The sequence below is a fragment of the Zingiber officinale genome, chromosome 5A (genome assembly GCF_018446385.1).
Source record: "Zingiber officinale cultivar Zhangliang chromosome 5A, Zo_v1.1, whole genome shotgun sequence".
In the NCBI taxonomy this organism is placed as follows: domain Eukaryota; kingdom Viridiplantae; phylum Streptophyta; class Magnoliopsida; order Zingiberales; family Zingiberaceae; genus Zingiber; species Zingiber officinale.
This window is the reverse complement of record NC_055994.1, coordinates 27,275,089-27,292,000: the sequence shown is the minus strand read 5'-3', so window position 1 is coordinate 27,292,000 and position 16,912 is coordinate 27,275,089. Positions and strand designations below refer to the sequence as shown.

General features: G+C 33.3%; 1 protein-coding gene across 6 annotated transcripts; it reads right to left on the bottom strand.

The window, feature by feature from the left end:
• Positions 1-345: 345 nt before the first annotated feature.
• LOC121980352 (RNA-binding KH domain-containing protein RCF3-like) lies at positions 346-13,634 on the bottom strand. 6 transcript variants are annotated; one of them, XR_006111506.1, is made up of 10 exons: positions 13,446-13,633; positions 9,697-10,415; positions 8,892-9,359; positions 5,939-6,193; positions 5,450-5,764; positions 4,882-4,964; positions 4,687-4,792; positions 4,454-4,613; positions 2,205-2,269; positions 346-572 (listed from the first exon to the last, which is right to left on the bottom strand). XR_006111506.1 is itself a non-coding variant. In XM_042532356.1 (9 exons), exons 2-8 carry the CDS (start codon positions 10,399-10,401, stop codon positions 4,455-4,457), a joined length of 2,091 nt encoding a protein of 696 aa, XP_042388290.1. In that variant the 5' UTR covers positions 10,402-10,415; positions 13,446-13,634; the 3' UTR covers positions 3,850-4,360; position 4,454. The 6 variants fall into 6 exon arrangements, 5 of the variants coding, with proteins under 5 accessions (XP_042388290.1, XP_042388289.1, XP_042388291.1 ...); XM_042532356.1 differs by lacking the exons at positions 346-572; positions 2,205-2,269 and adding an exon at positions 3,850-4,360 and having other exon boundaries at positions 13,446-13,634; XM_042532355.1 differs by lacking the exons at positions 346-572; positions 2,205-2,269 and adding an exon at positions 3,850-4,254 and having other exon boundaries at positions 13,371-13,633.
• Between the last annotated feature and the right edge of the window lie 3,278 nt (positions 13,635-16,912).

Here is a 16,912-nt window from a genome sequence, read left to right as displayed (position 1 = left end):
AGTACTATAATGAACTCACTCAACCATAAATCATCCATGAGCATCAAGAAGCATTAAGCATTAAAAGTGGTTGCCTATCAAATGAACCTAGAACCGAAACAGTAGAAATATTGTCCCAAACAAATTCTGGAATTTTACCAACGTTAGAAGCATTAGACACCTAAATGCGTGTGCCTCAATCTAAACACTTAAACATTGGTCACACAACCCTTAGCCCAATAAGAATAGAAACACGAGATAAGCAAGGCAATACAACTTGTGCAGAAGAGGAAGTTAGCACATATAATGGGATTAGAGGAATTATTAATAAGCTCAAGGAATTAAGAGCTAGAGGTGAAATATTCATTAAATGCAAGAATAAGAAGCATGTCTTCAATCGCTTAGTGTTTAAACAAGTCAAGTGTTTTGGTAGATTTAAAGTCAGATTCGAGCCTCCTATTAAAGTAACAGTTTCCAAAAATTATACTGTTCAGCTTGATTATACAAGGCAAAAGAGGGGGCAACCATTCAACGAAAATTAAAACACGGCACCCTTTGATAATTGCCTAAAGATGAATATCCACCTCCACGAGCTATACAGAAAAATATTGAATTTACAAAACAAATCAAACGGTATAATAGCAAAGAAATTCAGTGAAACCACAAGAATAAAAGAGGTGAGCATTTGGTATGATCCAAAATGAAAGAACAATATTGAGAATAGTTTGCAGGGTCATATCAACCAGATAAACAATAACTAGTAGCTACAACTAATCCTATTCATAAACTAAAAAAGTAGTCCATGAAGGTAAATAATTGCCCACAAGTTTAATCTAAGGAGACAGAGAAAGAACAACATTGACAAGATATGAGCAATGTTCAAAATGACATGGTTGAAGAGGCAGCATATATACCCGGGTAGAGTTTGTTGAATTAACGAAGCTAATAACTGGTATGCACCATGTTAGCTGCTTCCAGATTTTGACAAGAGGATAATCAGAGAAAAAAAAAATGAAAAGTGATAACCCAATCAGCAAAAAGTCAGACAAAAAACATCCTACGCTCGGTAAGTAGGACAGTTAACAAAGATAAAACATTAGCACATTCAGATTTTTAAAATCCTGGAGTGCTCCTTTCCACTTTCATGCTGAATTATGATACTATCAGCATTCTTCGTTTTTGTTTCCTCTTTGTAATTAACCAAATGGTATATTGGGATATCAATAAGGATGGGCATAACTGATAGAACAAAGTGATTGAAATCAATCCAAACTGTTGTTTTGGTTTGCGAACTAAGTAAAATTATAAGTTTTGGTTTAAGCAGCCTATACAAGTATTGAAGGGGAATCTTGGTGCAACAGTAAAATTACTACTGTGTAACCCAGAGGTTATATATTCGAGTCTTGGAAACAGTCTCTTGCAAAGCAAGGTAAGGCCGGATACAATAGATCCTTCACCTGGACCCCTCATTGAAGGGAGCTTCGTGCATCGAGCTGTCATTTTCTCTTATTCCTATTTATTTATGTTCACTAACCAATATAATCCATAAATACAATGCTTTATGGTTATTCTCAAGAGAAATCTTGCTCGGGTACTAATGTTTTTATTGGTGTTTGATTAATACTTTTTTTTAATTTACCATCTTAACGAAACCAAAAAAATTGGTTCTTTTGGTTTGGACATTTCAATCTTTTCATGATGATTTCAATTTTTCTCACCCAACTGATAAACTAACCCATGCCCCCAACCCCCCCCCCCCCCCAAAACACACACACACACACACATCATTATCATCTCAACAAAGATATATTGAACTAAATTGATAAATGTTCCAAGGTTCCAAATTAATTTCTAAAAAAAACTTAGTTCCTGTAAACCAGAAGATTGCATCTAAAATATCAATGGACAATCATCAACTATTTTCGTAAACAAGCTAGTTTACTTCCAAGACCAGCAATTATATTTTTGCACCAACTAATCCAGCAAATGTAATTTATGGTTTCCAAAAGGGGATGGATGTTTTACTTTTCAGTAAACAAAGATTATATCCAACCAAACAGAAACCCAACATAATTTATTTATCAGTTTAGATACACAGAAAAATGTGATTACTCGTGACAACTTCGTAAACAAATCTGAACTTTATATATCAAAAACAACAGGAAATCATAATGCGTAAGAATATAAATAATTTTTTTAAGAATATATATACATATTTTGTGTACCTTCCTTTACAGGGTAACTCCTTAAAGCAAACAGTGGAAGTCCAATCAAATTCAAAATGTAGAACCTACAAATTGCACTTCAAGTTTATCAATCAAATAGCTGAAGAGCTTATCTGATAAACAAAAGGAAGACGAATAGAAGCGCAAATAACTAATACCCAAGTAGATCCTCTCTAGTCAGATTTCCTTAGAATATAATTGAATAAAATTTGTCCAGAATTATAAATCTTCCACGTTTTTCTTATCAAGAAGTGATTCCCCCCCACAATAGCTAGTATTTTCTTCAGATTACACCAGCTCTCATTTACAATAGGTGTACTAATAACCCAGATTCAACTTGATGTGTCGACTAATTTCAATTCCATGTATTTATTTATACTATAGAAGTACTGACAACCCAGATTCAACTTGAGGTGTTGACTAATTCCAATTCTGTGTAAACTTGAGTCGTCTAATTCCAATTCCATATATTTGTATCATAATGTCCATGGAAAGTTCAGCTAATTTCTTGACTTGACAGCATGAAACTAATGAGAATAGTCGAATGCCAAATTTTGATTGTTTGACAGCAAAAAAAGAAAGAGGAAAGGAGAAAAGAGAAGCGCAGAGGAAAGGTCACCTTTCCCGACAACCATGAAGCAGATTAAAAATTGTTAATATCTCTTAGTTTTTTGTCGATTTCCATTTACTAGCATTGTTGGAGCAAAAGGTAAAGTTGTCACCCTTAGCGGCCCATTCAAGACAGTCTCACACTCTCTAAAATGGGATTAAATCACGGAGGGCATTTGCCCTAGAACAGTGGCCCAGACACCCAACGAGGCATTTTCCACCCACTGAAAATTGGCACCAAGACCTATTAGAGCAACCATCCATGCAAGTACTAACTGCGTCAACCTATGGGACAGCATTGTTGTACTTAAGGAAAACTGTCATAATGACACTTAATAAAGTGTGTCTAAAGAACAAAGGAAATGAGAAAACGAGATACTTAATCACATACAGAAATGTCCATTCTCGCCTTTGATTTATTAAAGTGCCTGGAGTGTGCAATTACATTTTTTGAATTTGAGCATGAATCTTAGACTAGCACCATTAGCTTCAGCAAGCAGGGATTCAACACAATATGGCACAGATCGTTTATAAAATCTTATTTGAAACTAATTTACTAATATTACACATTGTGATAAATATGGCACAACATAACACCAAAAGCATATGGCACCATACACAAAGAATGTTTTCATACCCTACCAGAAGAATTATCAGAACATTAAATATTAAATATAGAATTCCATTTCATATTACATAGTTTCTTGACAGATGTTTTCTAGTCCTATCAATCGCCTCATTTCATTACTTTGTTAAAGCAAAGTAAATATTCTCTAGGAGGTAAAAAAGCAAAGTAAATATTCTCTAGGAGGTAAAAAAAGCCCACGATGATATTCCATAGAACTGAACACTGACAGAAAAGTCACAAATAACAAAAGAAAGCATGTTAAGAAATGTTTAAACTATTAGTAACAGGCAACCAAGTATTTGCTATTAATGGATGTTTAATACAGAACACTGCAATAACACAACATAATCAATGAACAATCCAACTATTTGTTCGAGAGCAAATTACAGGAACAAGAAACAATTATTCTTAAGAAAACAACTAAAAAGTATAACTTCATTGTCATATTGTTCCAGAAAACCAAAAGCTCATAGAAAACTTAGAGATAATAACCTAAGATCCTTTACTGTGTTTACTGTTAACACATGCAGCATCCATAAAAGCAGCCAGTTAATGCTGTCTTCCTACTAGAATATAAAAAACCACACTTAAATTCAGCCAATACATGGAATGAAGATTCTTTCTTGGCTTAATTTGCAAGGTAAACTAGATCATTCAGCTAAATGTCCATAATTTTTGAAATCTCTCCAGAAATACTAGTCTCAAGGAAACTCATGAGTTCCAACAAAAACCTAATATTGTTTGACCAGAGCTTCAACCTTTAGAATCTCTAAGCTGCAAACATGTTCTCCTTTCTTGAAGCTTCTTGATTCACTGATGGAAAAGTAGAGAACCGCAATAATGAAAAGGTATGAATCAGACGTTTGAAACCCCAGACGGAAGTGAAAAAACTGAACAAGAAGAGATGCATGGTTTTTCTCTACAAAAATCATAAATTTTATTTCCAATGGAAGGAAGCTTTTTGAAGGCAAAGCAGTTTGAATATAAAAAATAAAAATAAAAATAAAATCACCTCAAGGTTTGGCCGATTCTATGGAACTAGTTTCACTCAGCACAAAAGCTTGGATGAGACTTTGAGCAGCATGGGTCTGTTCCGGTGTTCCAGCTATTATGATCATTGTCTCAGTTGCCTCTGCTCTAGGTTCAGTAATCGTAATTTTTGCTTCTGATATCTGAAAACAAGACAAAAATGTTAACAATAGAAAAATCCAGTTTAATGTATTGCATTATAGATATTGAGCAAACCTCACGGATCCACCTTAGGCAGCCACCATCTACACCATACAAGTTAGGTACAAGAGACCGTGGAACAACGACATCTACACTTCCAATAGGAACTGATTGGTTTCCACTGCATCAAACACCAAAAACAAGCGGAATGGCAGCTTAATTAAAAATATGCAACAAGCAGGAAAGTATGTTAGGTAGAAGAAACCAAACCTAGCAAATCCACCCATCCTTCTATGTGGACCTACTCCAGGGTAATCAGGTAAAGGCAAGGGGCCACCAGAATCTCTCATGCCCTATTAAATCAACAGACAATATTTAGCCAAAGAATAAAATCCCTAGGACGTTAGATACAAGCTTATTCAACAAAAAAAAAAAATGAACATTTTATGAATATCACAAGGCAGAGGCCTAGAAGGGGGACTAAAACTAATTTGCATGGATACACTTAATTGAGCTTTTAACAGCAACCTTCAACTACCAAACAAATGATGAAGCCACCACAATTGCTTACACGGGCCACAGTACATGGCAAGGAAATAATGTGTAATGAACGTTGTCATCCACAACATGTAAATGCCATACCAAATTAGGTCCATTACTTCTAATGTCGTTTCTTGATAGGAATACAATATCTAATCAACACCTGCTATTGATGGGATAGATGATTCCCCAAGATAACTGGTAATGCATAGATAATAGGTTTAATACTCAAAATACAGAATAGTACTTAAAAGGTTGAAACTATAGAGTCGCAACTATTTTATAAGAATGTAAATACCTGAGGTAGCCATGGTCCAGGTCTCTCAACGCCAAGAGGAGGAATACCTGAACCATGCATTCGATGAGAAAAGGCAGCTCTTTCCTCAAAGGGGTGACCAACAAAATCTTTCTGAAATGGGGGCAAATTAGAGTTCAACATGGAGGGTGACGACTCCCTCCTTCCTCTGTGCAATCCATATGGAGGTATTTGCTCAACAAAAGAAGGATGCATGTTGGGATCCATGGAAGGTAACTTATCACGGAAAAGATGTTGCTTCAGCCTAAAAGTTATTTGTAACAATGCATCCTGAACTGCTCCAAATTCTCCAGATATCTACCAAAAACATTGCAAAAGGAATGTTGTGCTAAGACAAATCTAACATACCCACAGACACTATACGTAGAAAAGAAAGCAAAGAACTAACAAAACAAGTCATTTTACTATTATACTAAGAGAACAAAAGAATGAAGTAGCTCAAATGCTCAACCTGAGACAATCAATGCATACCTGGACCATCCCATAATTTTCAGGTACACCCGTAGGGATCTGATCTTTACCAAGGATACGTACTTGAGCTCCAGAAAGCTTCCTTATCTCAGTTATTACAGCTCCACCTTTGCCAAGAAGACAACCAATTTGATTGGAAGCAACAATAAGCCTACACATGACAGTGCCCTCTTTAGGATCAGGTACACCCATTACTATTCTGTGCTGCACACGAAGAACAGCATCCTGTACTGGCGCAACCTCATCCGATGGAAACTACAAAGATAAGACAGTATATTATGGCAACTTGAATTTTCAATTACCAAAGTAGGTTTGCTACAAAGTGACAAAATAAAAATGGCTTGGAAGAGATCTATAGAATTTCTCTTTTTGAAGGTAATGCATGATAGACAACAATATATAACAATGACTGAAACCCATAACTAAGAATTTAAGGGTAAGTTTGTTTGGAAAATTTTCTAACTTTTGCAATTTTCATTTTCAGTAAAAAGAATTTGAAATACAACATTTTTAAGTATATAAGTACATTGGAATTAAAAGGCAAATAATTTATTCTTATTTTGGGAACACCAATCATCTTTTGTTTAAAAAAACATTTTATTTTAAAAAGAAATCAAAAGGAAATGATAAATTTTTACAGTCCTTGTAAACACACCCTAGCAGCAAATAAGCTAACATTTAAGAAGGTAGATCTCGAATCAATACATGAAAGCTAAGAAAAAAGCGGCGTAGTGCAAGCTATGTCAAAGCAAGGTCTAAAAGGACAAGTCTTGCAGTCATAATCCAATCTACTGGAGATTACTCCATAATATAAACTCGAAACTCAGTTGCAAAGAAAACCCATAACATGGAAGCAACATCTGAAAAATGCAACTAAAAGTATGCATTCGATTTTATTTATTATTTCAACTCTTTTTTAGAATGTGACTACAGAAAATTCCTTGCCTTGCAGACAAGTACCAAAAAAGCAACGATTAGAAAGTGAATTACTGAAGTTACATCAAAATGCTGATAGAAAAACAACATGAAATAAGATATAAAGGCGGAACCTTCCAATTTCAATCATAAGTTAGACATCAATTACATTATCAACCCAAGACATATGTAGCATACTGGAGAAAAAGGAACATAGCCAAGAAGAGCAAGTATTAGAGAAAGAGGAAACACAAATAAGCAAGATACCAGGATAAACAATAACTCAATAAATTATTTTTAAGAAAATATATTTGACATTTATGGCAATGTTTACCTACTATTATCGTGGACATTTTAGTTTTGCGTCATCCTAATATCAAGGCACATAACAAAAATTAGTCATATTGTAAATATATGAACACTGGATATAATGGTTAGGTTGTTGCGCTTTTATGTAGAAAAAATGTCTAAAGGTGTTGTCTGGCTAAGGCACAATGCAAAATTACAAGTTGTATATGTGAAAGAATACGCAGAACTATATTATAAAAAAATAATAATAAGTGAATTATATTTGCAATAATTAAATTTTGTAAGCCAAAGAAATACTATAAGCAGATTTTCACTTTAACAATGAATCAATCATCCTAACAAATCCATAGTTTCAATACAAAAACATTTTGCATAATCTATTCAACATACTAACAATTTCTAATATAGATAAGCGCAAGTTAACTAACCAACATAGTATAGATAGAAGAAAAATTACATGTGAACCTAAGGAATATGAGAGTATACTTCTCGTTTATGTAACGATATTAATTTAACCATGTCAAAATCAACATTTATTTAAGCATGACTTCGACTATAAAATTTTAGGAATTGATTACGTCCTCACAATCCTTATGCACCCATAAGTGGAAACATTGCAATCCCTTACTGAATAAGCTTATGTTGTCTAATGACTAATGTGAAGGCCTTTAAAACAAAGAACTATAAAAGGAAAAAAAAAAAAAGTTTCTTGCACCAACGGGTATGTTATATCTTTAAGAAGTGGCCACCCTAAGTGGATTTTGGAGACGACAGCATAAGGACCGCAGATGCCCAAATAGGTCATACATTGCATGCTTACATAATGGGGAAAAAACTGATATGGTTCATTTGAACTTGTTTAAACAAAAGTCAATTAATTTTAAACCATAATCTCTCTAAATTCAAAGCTGCAAGTTTTAACTTAGGCTTGTTTTGCAAGTAATTATTCTGTGTGATGCTTCTATATAAATTATCTATTTTACATTGTTGTTAATATTGATTGTTATATTCAAATATGTTGTATAGTATGAGTGGTATAATTTTTCTGTATGGAAATAGGTATTCAATGTGTTGATTAATGTAATCTAGTGCGCATAAACAAATAATATTAGTGGCATATGCCCTTCCATATGTGCTAGTGTTTCACATGTCATTATTATGAGGTGGATTAACCACAGACCACTAGCATATGTTCTTTGAAGCCTTGGGGCTTACTGAAAATTTTTGTACTTAAAAATCCATTTGATTAACTTGGCCATTCTTATCTTGTAAGATTTTGTTGGTTAATCCACTGACCAAAGTTTAATCCTTCTTAACCAACTATATGCAAGCTAAAAATCATAAACTTAGGTCAATAAAACATAATGGAAATGATACATAAGACAAAGGTCAATAAAATATTGAAGGTAGCATCACATTTAACTTCTTAGGAAACATAATAAACTAAACCTCAAACTCCCTAGGCAAAGGTTAAGTTATATAAATTTAAAGTGGCATCAAAACTGCATTGAACCTAAGTGCTTAGATTTAATTATATTTTCAAATAGCAAGAATAACCACATAATTCACAACAAAACACCATCAAACGCTACTTGTGATACATCATACAAGTTATAATGAGCAGGATTTTATCAATTTAATATTTTAATGTTAAAAGAGAATATCCATCTTTAATTCACTAACTTAATACCTAGTGTACTATTAGAAAGAGCGAGTCAAAGTAGCTTACTGCAACACCAGATATGATTATAATGCGATTATCTGACTCAGGAGTTGTCTCTGTAACTTTTACTTCACAACCAGTTTCATTTTGAAGAGTTTTAACAGTGTTCCCTCCCTTCCCTATCACAATTCCAACCTTCTCAGCAGGGCAGAGTAACCTGAAAGTGATGGGCTCTGCAGATATTTGAGGATGGATGGGTGGTCCACTTTCATGAAATTTAGGAAAAGGTGAACCCATGCCTTGATGGAAGTCAGGCATGCCCTGAGACCTGTTAGAGAAGGGTGGTCCTTGAGGAGGATAATGAAACTTAGGTAGTGGAAGACCTTCTGGCCGAGGAATAGAAGTAAATGGATGTGATGAGGGACCAAAAGAATTTGCCGGAGGAAATGGATCACGTTCGCGTGGTGGGTTATCTAGGAGCTGCTGACCAACTAAATGAAGAGCTTTCTTCACTGAATCAACCCCTCCAGTTACCTGCAAAGTCATATGACAAGATTTCAGGCATTTGCTCATTCAACCAAAGGAAAGTCATTATCATCATTATCAAGCCATGTTCATCCCAACGATTTAGGGTCAGAGAGTAAATCTAGTAAATCAGTATATATTTGGCCCAAAATAAATCAGAAGAAAGATAATTACAATACAGTTTGCAGAAAACACATCAAATAAGAAGTACAACAATAGGAAAGAAAGATTAATATAGGTGGAACCTATAACTTGTGCATTGTCTGAGGAATGATATTTGTTTCTCAATGAAAAAATAACAATTTACTAATAGAAACATGTTCAAATATATTTAAAACTCTCTTACCTGGACAATTTCATCCTGTTGTGTGCCACACAAAGGAAGTTTATCTTTTGAAAGTATGCGAATATGGGCTCCACTGTCTGCTGATATCTGTTTGATAACACTCCCACCCTTCCCAAGTAGACAACCAACTTGATTAGACAGAATTAACAATCTCGCAGAAACTGTAGAAAGCTTCTTACTTTCTTCTTCATCTACCTCATTAACTGGTTCATTTTCAATAATTCCCTCAAATATAAGCAAAAGAGCATTAACTAACAACGGTGGTCCTCCATCCACTTTTGTACTTTCTGGAGCAGAAGAATCCTCGGCCTCTCCAATGTTTTCAGCACTTTCCTTGAGATTGACGTCGCCTTCAGAAACAACAGTGTCTTCATCTTCTTTTTTATGTTCATTGCCAAGTTCTGCATCTTTCTCTGATCCAGTAATAAGAATAACTCTCTCATCACAACCAGATACAATTTCTTCAAGTCTAATCTTCGCACCAGTTTCTCTCTGTATCCTTGCTACAATTTCTCCACCTTTACCAATCACACTGTCAGATTTTGATGCAGGACACAGAACTCGGAACATGGTAACCCCAGTGGGTGCTTTTATCTGTTTCTGCTGTTTTGTATGAGGTCCTGTCTTTTGCCATTTTGCTCTCCCATTTGGCTCAATGGGATTTCTTTCATAAGCACGCTTGGAAGGTAAAAATGGAAATGACATGTTCCTCTAAACTACTGAAACACAAGGTAAGGCAATGGAAAATTAAAAAAATATATATAATCATTAAATAAATTAAAGTATTTTGAAAAAACAAGAAAGCCTTGAACATGAAAATAAGGTACAAAAGAGATTTTAAAAATAACAAATGTAAAAAATATTTCCTGTAAATAAATAATTATTGTCAATTCTTGTCAGAGGGTTTAGAATGCTTAAGACTTTCTACCCAACTAAGCATCAGACTGGTATTGAAACATGTAAGTAAAAAAAGGTTGAATTTGACCATGCTAAAATTAAAATAATAATATCATTAAGCAATGCATAATAGTTAGCATAAGCAAATGCTAATCAAATTGTAACTTACCAACAAGAAATATCAATTTTTCACTCTTTATAAAGAGAATAAATTAAAGATAAATGGGGGAGTAGACAATATTTTACTCCTGCATGTAGTTTCATTCTGTAATGTACTAAAGATCTTATAGGTGAAACAAGTGAAAGTATCACTTTGCCTTTACATTTCAAGCGTCAGATGAGCCACTTGAGGAGCCTCTCCTGTCATTCATAGCACAAAAACAGAAATGTGCATGACAAATTTTAGTAAGATACCCTCCAGAACTATCATGAATTGTATTTTTCTGGTAACTGTACATGAACTGTCAAAATGCTCATAAACAGCCTAGTAAACTGAGATCCTTTGAGGGAATAGATGAGTAAATCCCTTTTACATCTCAACAGAGTCAAATATGGTCCATATCATTGACAAGTAGAGTTTTTCACTTTTAAGTAACTACAAATGATACGTATTCAAGACCAACAAGAAATTTGAATAAAACAAAATGCTCATGCATGACAGCCTACAGTGAAAACAAAACCTCAGTTCCCCCCCCCTTTCTCTCTTTTTTTATTTCTTTATTTCTTTTTTAATATTTAGATTTCATTTTAAATTAATATATTTTATATTTAAAAAAATACTAAAACCATATCGTCACAATACTGAAACTCCAAAAAAGATCAATATTTTAAACCGGGGTATGGAACAAAAAGTTATCAACCACTTCTACAAAGAAGATTGAAATTTAAATTTCAGAATATATTGTAAAGGTTTGTGGCAAATTTTTTGTCTAAAACCATGAAACAACTAAAATATCTTAAAATCTCAATCACTTGAGTGGGATTATGGAAGAAACATACATGCCAACATATCCCAACTACTTTTCATGTCATCTATATATTTATATACCATATATTTAGAGATTCAAGAAATACAAACTGGACTGGTCGAGCCACAAACCTAACCAGAAACACACACAAAGTTCCACCAACTCTATGCAATGTTAAATGCCTATGATTGCAATAATGTATATGTCACATAGAGGAAATGTGGCACAAAGTCCATAAATTTTCTATTCAATCGCACGTGGCACTAAAAAAATATGATACCAAAGATAAATATTATTGAGCAAAAATAGAAAGGGAAAGCAGCATATGCATGGCATCTATTTTTTGAAGATAAACAAACATAAGGGTGAAGTAATCTAAATAGTACCTTTCGAAGAATATCAGACACCTAAGCTTAACAAAAGTTCTCTAATAGGTGTTTGAAAAGCTTCTTCTCCACTCAAATGTAAGGTTTAATAGGTGGATGACTATGATTATGTTATGGATATGGTATTAAAATTCATAATTCTTAACAGTCAAGTCTATATCATATTATCATATATAAAATGTTAAGCAATTACCCTAAAATGGCTCCTAGTTCCAATTTTTACCCTGAAAAGGTCTCTTTTAAAAAAATTACACACTTAGGTCCTTTTTACCTAAAAACCCTCAACTCTTGTACAGAATGAAATTTTTACCAAATCATGATTAAGTGACAAAAAAAGGAAAAAGAAAAAAACAACACTTTTGTTATCTATATTGGTTTTGTTGAGTGCCAAAGTACCACCAAACTCAACATGAAATCAAATTTTGAATGCCATTTAATTGAGTGTCAAAAAAAGGATAATTATATTCAAATTCCCAGCAGCGGTTACAAATGCTCATAACATATATTAAGAATATTAAATATGCCACTAAAATCTCATATCAAATATTGGAAACTAATATATAATCAAATTTTAACCAAGATTTAATGTCAAAATATAGCTAGATACCTATAATCATCCATCATACACAAATCTAACATTTAGCTCAGTAATATCATTTCAGAAGAATCAGTGGTTAGCTTGCCTACATACTAATTCTATTTTGACACTCAATTAAGTTTTAGCCAAATCTAAATTTTACAAATTATTTAATTTTGGATTTATCAAGGGATTCTAACCATAAGATGCATCACTTTTTACGTTTTTTGAACTTAGCAAGTTTTGTTTTGATTATGAATAAGAGTTGGAGGTTGAGGATATTTCAGGTAGAGAGCGTGAGCTGGTAAATTATGGGAAAAAAGTCATTTCCAGGCAAAAACTGAAAATATTACCTTTTTAGGAAACTCCCCTAAATTTTTTTCAAAATAATAATAACAAAAAACCTACTCGGGAAAATTAAATTTGCACCATCCACTAATGTTTGGGAGGGGGCGAGGGAAGGGTAAGTAAAAGGAAGGTAACTTTTACCCTTGTTTGGGAAGAAGGTGAGGGAAGGGCGGGGAAACTTTTACCCTCCCTCAAATGATCTATTTCCTTACACTCCAACTCAGGGTGTAAGGAAGTTACCCTCCCTTCCTTTCCTCCCCTTTCCATTAATGAGCCTCCCCTCACCCCATTCAAACAGAGGTAAGCGAAGAGAAAAGAGCAGATTGCTGTCCACATTTACACAATTCAGTCCACGAAATAAAATCTAAAGTTATAATAAGCAAGTGTTCTTAAATCTAACGTTAGCGTCCCAGTTCACAAAACCCTAACTTCATACTGGATAGGAAAGGAAAAGCTGATATAACGGACACAAAGGCCTCGATACGAATTATTCAATACCTATACAGTGGCTGGGAAAAAGTTCCGGCGAAGATAAAAGAGAAATGCCGAAGAGACAGCAGTGGTTGCTGGTACCTGCGACGAAGTCAAGACGAAAAGATCTTGCCACAGAGGGAGAGAACAGGAGGCGCGCTTCACCTCGAAGGAAAACCGGGACACGCGTCCTCGTGTGACGGTCGTCTACGACGGACGATGGTCGGAGGAAAAAAGTAACGAGGGCGGCGGGTGAACCGTGAGGCGTGAGCAGGAAGGTTTGCGTGGGGTACAGAGATGTTGGGTTATAGAAACTCTCTCAGGTGACATTCACGTGAGCCTGTTCTCTTCCCTCACGGTATGAATCGGACTGGCTTGCTAGGTGACCCGGTCCAGCTATTTAACGACGATGATCCGAGCCCAGCTTCGACCTGTAATGTGAAATTTTATATATTTTTTAAATTTTTAACCTAGTATAAATAATTTAAAGGTATAAACTTTATAAATTATTATATATTTAAATTAAAAAATTATAATAAATTTTATATAAGTTAATGAATAAATTTATGATAAACTATTCCAACTAAACTTAATAATATTCAAGTTTATTTATTTTATATACTTTTTTATTGTTGAACAAACATCAATCAATTTCATAAAATTGAATATCAATTTTATTTTATAAAAGCTCGATTCATTTACAATTTTAGAGGCATTGTCTAAATAGGTATGGAAAGAGAATAAAAAAATTTGGAAATTGATAAGAGTTGATGTTTACTGAAATATAGATATTATTTTAATTTATATTTATCATATGTTTTTATGAAAAATATATAATAATAAAATATAATATACTTTATTATAGCATTATTAAATTTTAAAAAATATAACTAATATCTTTTTATTTAGAATCTAGCCACAGTATCTACACAATATAATTAACTTCTCTTTGCTATTTACCTAAGTGAATACACCTACACTCAAATATTTGAAGAGTTCAGAATGTGTTTGAAAATCTAAATTTTATTTTCTTAAAAAATAATATTAAAAATTTAAGGTGGATTTTTCACATTTTCAACTAAAATTAAAATATATTTATTGAAACCTAATAAAAAAATAAAAAAGATTAAAAAAATAGAAAACATTGCTCGATGAATAAATTCTCATTTTATATGCATTTAACAATACAAAATATATAGAGAGAGAGAGACAGAGAATCTTATTTGTTGGATTTTCTGTAAAGGACGTCTCCCCATCTTGTTTTATAACCGTCTGTTTCTATAATCAGATAGTCTGTATCAAGAGGTAGTGTTAATTCAGGCAGGTTTTTTACCATATTTTTTATCTGTCTAACCAGTTCTATATCTTGTTGGTTAAAAATTTTTTATCCTCTTTATGATGTTTTATTGTACAAAGGTCTACTGATTTTTCCTATATCTTTTAGATATTGTCTATCATAGTTTAAAAGACCTAAAAAATATCTAAGTATTTTTGTATCTTTCATTTTATCAGGAAAATTTTGAATTTTAGTAGTAATATGTGGTTGCAGAGATATTTTTCCTTGTCTGATTTCAGCTCCTAAGAATTCAATGTGGTTTACTGCTAGTTTCATTTTACTTCTAGAAATAATTAATCCATGAATTTCAAATAAGTTAAAAAAAGATGTAAATGTGCATAATGTTCTTCTTTTGTTTTAAAGAATACTAGTACATCGTCTATATATACACATGTACAGTTGGATAGATTTCTAAATATATTATCCATTTTTCTTTGGAATATTTGTGGTGTTACTTTTAAACCAAAAGGTATTACTAGTCATTCAAAATGTCCCTCTAGACAGGAAAAAACTGTCCATTCTACTGAGTCTGGATGCATTTTTACTTGTCATAATCCATATTTCATACCAAATTTGAAATACCACTTTGAATCTTGTATTTTATTTAGTAGTTGATCTTTATCTGGGATTTTATAACCATCTTCTTGATGTTTATCATTAAGTCTTTTATAATTGAAAACTATTCTGGGATTGCCCTTTTTTTTGTTCAGCTCCTTTATTTACTATGAAAGCAGGGCTCCTATGTCTAGAGGTAGAACGTTGAATAGCTCCAAGTTTTAATAGTTGTTGAATGTGATTTTTACATTCTTCGGCTTCCCATTTTGTATATTGCAATTCCTGTGCTTTTATGGTTAAGTCTAGATTTATTATTGATAAGTGGCAGTATATCTTATCTCTATCCCAATATCTTGTGGGATTGTCTCCTATAATTTCTAGTTTTTCTAGCTTAAAAATTATATCATCTAAATTTTCTTATTTTGAAATAAACTGAATTAATGTTTTTGGTACTAAAAAGTCTTCTGGTATTTCTAGAGAATTAAAAAGATCCTCATCTAATGAGTTATCAAAAAAGTTGTCTTCTTGAAATTCTTGGAAAGCTAAGTTATAAATGGGTTGTTGGTGTATTAGGCAAGAGCCCTTACAAGTATTTTGGTCTTTGCAATGACAATTTGTTTGATTATGTGTTTTGAGAGGTACTACTTTAGGTGGAGGTAATGCTGAAGGGGCAGGGATATTTTGAAGAGTACCTCCATATTTTTGTACTGATGCTGAAAAGTCAGATACAATAGGGGACACAATAGGAGTGGAGAGAAAAAAAGCATAATCTTTAGTCAACAAGAGAGCACGGTCAGGTTGGACTAGAAAATTTAGTCCTAGCATTAAGTGGATATCTGAGTGTAGTAAAGGTTTTATCGAGAGTTTGGATAGTTATAGGGGTGTACTAAATGTGTCACAGTTATTATAAAAGCGAAGGTGTATATTTGTAACAAACTTTGTACTGGTTAGGGTTTGACCATCAAACTGAGTACTTATCATTGGTTGAGTAGCAGTCTTAATGAATGTAGAGGGGATAACTGATAGAAGGGTTTTTTCATCAATTGTGGAGTTAGTAGCTCCACTATCTAGAAAGACATGAAGTGTAAATTCATGACCATGAATATTGGCCAAACAGCGGACACGAATGTCCATTGTGCGGTTGGTATTACTAACACTGGGTGTTTTAATGAATACCATATCTAAGTTTTGTTGAGTTTTAGTGACTACTATTTCTTTACCTTTATCTACTTGGTGTGTCTTATGTGACTGGTCTTTTGGCCTGATTAATTTGATTTCATCTTCTAATTTATTAAGTCTAGTTTCTAAGACTGTAATTCTTGTCTCAAGAAGTAGGTTTCTTGGGGGTCCTGAACTTATAGATGCTGGTATAGAAATACTGAAATTTTTCACTAGGCAAATTGTGCAACATTGTTGTTTACACAAGGCACACCTTCCTCTTTTATCTATAGCAGGATAATAACCACAGAGAAAATAAGGTACATTAATGGTTCCTGATTTTAAAGTCCATTGATGTGGACAATCAAGATATGTATCCAAAGTAGGTGATAATACCTGTCTGAGCATCATATCAAATGGTTGATATATATCTTCCCATTGTTCTTTTAAGTCATTTAAGTCATCTTGTAATATATCTATAGTGAAATTGTATTTATCAATTCGTCTTGGTGATTGTAAG